Consider the following 3,303-nt stretch of genomic DNA (forward strand, 5'->3'; position numbering starts at 1 on the left):
ACTAAGCATGGCTATAAAACACGTGGCCAACACTGGGTAAACATCCTGATGGGAACGTACACAAGAATTTTTGGAGCATCCCAGCACTCACGACAGGAACAACCAGTTCCAGTCATGAGTGGGAGGCTAATCAGCTCATGAAGGGGCTGCCAGGGGAAACCACTGGGTGGTGAGAAGGTGGGAAAGTGAAAGGGCTACCTGAACCCTCAGATTTCTTGTCCATGCTGTAGCAGTAGAAGGGGGATAAATTCAAGATAAATTTCCAATCATTAGATTCTATACCTGGAAAACCATAAATTTATACATTTGCTATATATAGAATCTAATTATTGGGTGGCCATCTTACAATCAGGATCATCTACTATTCAAGTAAATATGGTAATCAAAATAGCTCAGGAAATTCCAATAAATTCCAGTGGTCTTTTAAATCTTACCTCAAGCTGAGTGAATATTTTCTTAATATGCCTAAAACACCCTTCAGCAATTTCCATGTCTTCATCATATGTTTTCCCTTTAAAAATCGGTTGAGGGGCATTTGCAAAATACTGATGAAACGGGAAAAAACTGGAGACCTCTGCAACATCAGGAAGCTTACCACCCTTAACTTTAACTTTGCTAATATATTCCTCCCAACGAGACATTACCTACAGCAAAAACAACAAAAAAAAGAAAAGAAAAAAGAAAAGTATCATTATGACGTTATGTATGTATTGTCAGGCATTGTAAAGGTTCTTTTTAAAAAACAAAACAAAACCCTTTCAATATATTGCTTTTAGCATACTTTTTGCACAAAAACAATTTTATTGTTTGCTACTTTTCAAACACTCGGAGAAGAGGCATACTATTACAGAACTAGGTAACTGTTTTACTATGTTGGATTCTACAATGAAATCAGACATAAAATATGTGAAACAGTGACTTTCCAGTTATTTTATGGATCCTGAACTACAGTCGTCTAAAAATCTCAACAGTAAAAGTACTTGCTGGGATTTTCATATCTGAAGACAAAAATCCACTTAAAAAAAACTTTGCCAAGTAGTCATAAAAAGCAAGAATGTTCGCCTTTCAATGTGAGTCACCGGGCAGAGTTAAATACAACAGCAACATAACCAAGTAATGTTTATAATTATAGCGTCAGTTGCTATTTGCATTGTGAGCCACCAAACAATTTTTGTTCCTTTTCTTTTAAAGGCTCCGTTCTGAGAAATTAACCCCAGTTTCCACACTGAGGTCAGAGCTTAATCTTTCCACAAATATTTCATCTCTTACTTGGTATAAGAAGAAGTGTCCAGCTGTTTCACAGGTATAAGAAACATCTCCTGGGACCCCCAGACTCTCTTGTAAACGTCCAACCTCACGTAGAAGCTCTAATCTTCGAGCCAAGACATAATTAACTCTTCCATACCTGTGGAACAAAAGTATTGGTGATAAGGATATGCATTTTTTCTTCAGCCACGATAAACATTAAGGAATTGTTCAACACCAACATGTGGATGTCATAAAATTACTCTGTAAAACAAGTATTATAATTTATTAATGACCATTGAAAAAGAAGAATACTCCATTATCTGCCAACTACTGCCATCTAGATCAGTGGGGGACAACCTTTTTGGCAGGCACATCACAAATTAGCATCATGCCTTCTCTGTATGCCACTGTGTGCCCCGCCCAATCTGCTGTTCTGCTCCCTAAACTGTGCTCCTTGCCCCATCTGCTGCTTTGCTTTTTTGCTCCCTGCCCCATCTGCTGTCCTGTTTTCTGCTCTTTCTCCTATCTCCTCACCAGTCTGCTGCATACCACACAAACATGCTGCCTGTGCCACTTGCAGTATGTGCACCACACACTGGCCACCCCAGTCTAGATGTGCCCATGGTTCCCATCATTACAGTACACAAGTGCTTCACAGCCTAATAATCTTATCATCAATCTTCCTGTGATGTATGGAAGTATTATCCCACTTTTATATTGAGGGAAAAAAAAGAGAAAGGTGTTCAAGGTCACAAAGCCAGCAACTGAAGGTGCAGTTTCCAAGTTTTGAGTTATTAACTGTGCTTCCTTTTGCAATATGTAAAATATTCTTTGGCTCCCTTTTCATAATACAGACCAAGCATGTTTACAGTCACCTCTATTCTCATTCACTGGTGGCCACTGAATAGGGCATTGTGCCTACTGGCTGAGTGCCTTCTATTTGTAACCAGTAACATCTGCAGCCCTACTGGTATGTTCATGCCTAAGTTTAGGTCTTCTTTACTTAAGCTCACTTCCCTCAATCTGTGGGAGATGCAAAAGCATAAAATGACACAGGAAACCAGGGAAAATAACTATATAAAACTATTCCAGCTCTTTGCCCACTAGATTTTATGCAGGTATTATATGCTTAATGTTACTGGACTTAATGTTATTTTCAATGGACTTATAAAAGATCAACTCTGTATCTAAGAAAAGGTCAGGTTCTTAATTCTTAATGAACCTTGCTTTTATAAAATATGCTTTCATTATAACAAAAATAGAATTATCCTAGAAAATCACTATGCAAGTTTTATCTCAAGAAAAAACATATTAAATGAAGTAAAACATAAAAAAAATAGCTCTCTTTCACTGTAGGAACCAAGCTACTTGGTAATGGCTACAAGAAAAGTAAGCTTTTCTCCTAAATGAGACCCAAGCATCACAGCTGTAAAAAAATCAACTGGAATATCTGACATTTTTATATACGTGCCATTAATTATGGACATATTCTTGTCCGTAATTAATCATTTACCGTAACAGGATGGGTACTTTCATTTACATGAGCTTTAAAAATATTTAAAATAATACAAAGCAATGACTTAAACTTTTATAAGTGATTTCATGAAGAAATTACAAGTGGAGAGATTTGTATCTTGCAATGTTAGCTGTTCTATAATATGCAATATTCAGCACATTGCAAGTCAAAATTAAATTGAGTAAAGATTGAAAATTGAGAGAATTTTTGTATTAAATTTGCATTTCAGTAGACAGACTTGATAATATCTTTGTGTACGCACATGCTGGTATCTAGAATATATTTAATTTCAAACATTCAAAGGAAAATAGGTGAATAAGTAACTGTTTTGATTTTTTTGGAAAATAGAGGAGTTTCCTGCCTAACTACAGAACTTGGTATAATTTGCTTGGTACTGAAAACAAATGCCCTGAACTTAGGACTCTATTATAGCTGGACTGATACTGTTAGGACTTGAGCTTCCCTTCCCATAAAACTAACAAGTCCAGACAAACTTCTACTTATTTATTTACAATGAAAGTAGGAGGAATTTAAACAAA

General features: G+C 36.3%; 1 protein-coding gene across 1 annotated transcript in view; it reads right to left on the reverse strand.

The window, feature by feature from the left end:
• The window catches only part of AQR (aquarius intron-binding spliceosomal factor), a 110,168-nt gene that overhangs the window by 37,695 nt on the left and 69,170 nt on the right, over positions 1-3,303 (reverse strand). The window contains exons 25-26 of the mRNA XM_019518940.1: positions 1,270-1,405; positions 435-644 (exon numbers count right to left, since the gene is read on the reverse strand). Of these exons, the coding sequence (XP_019374485.1) occupies positions 435-644; positions 1,270-1,405 (346 nt within the window). The remainder of the gene's footprint in view (positions 1-434; positions 645-1,269; positions 1,406-3,303) is intronic.

Source organism: Gavialis gangeticus, unplaced genomic scaffold (genome assembly GCF_001723915.1).
Source record: "Gavialis gangeticus isolate Ggan-Ray unplaced genomic scaffold, GavGan_comp1, whole genome shotgun sequence".
NCBI classification, from domain to species: Eukaryota; Metazoa; Chordata; order Crocodylia; family Gavialidae; genus Gavialis; species Gavialis gangeticus.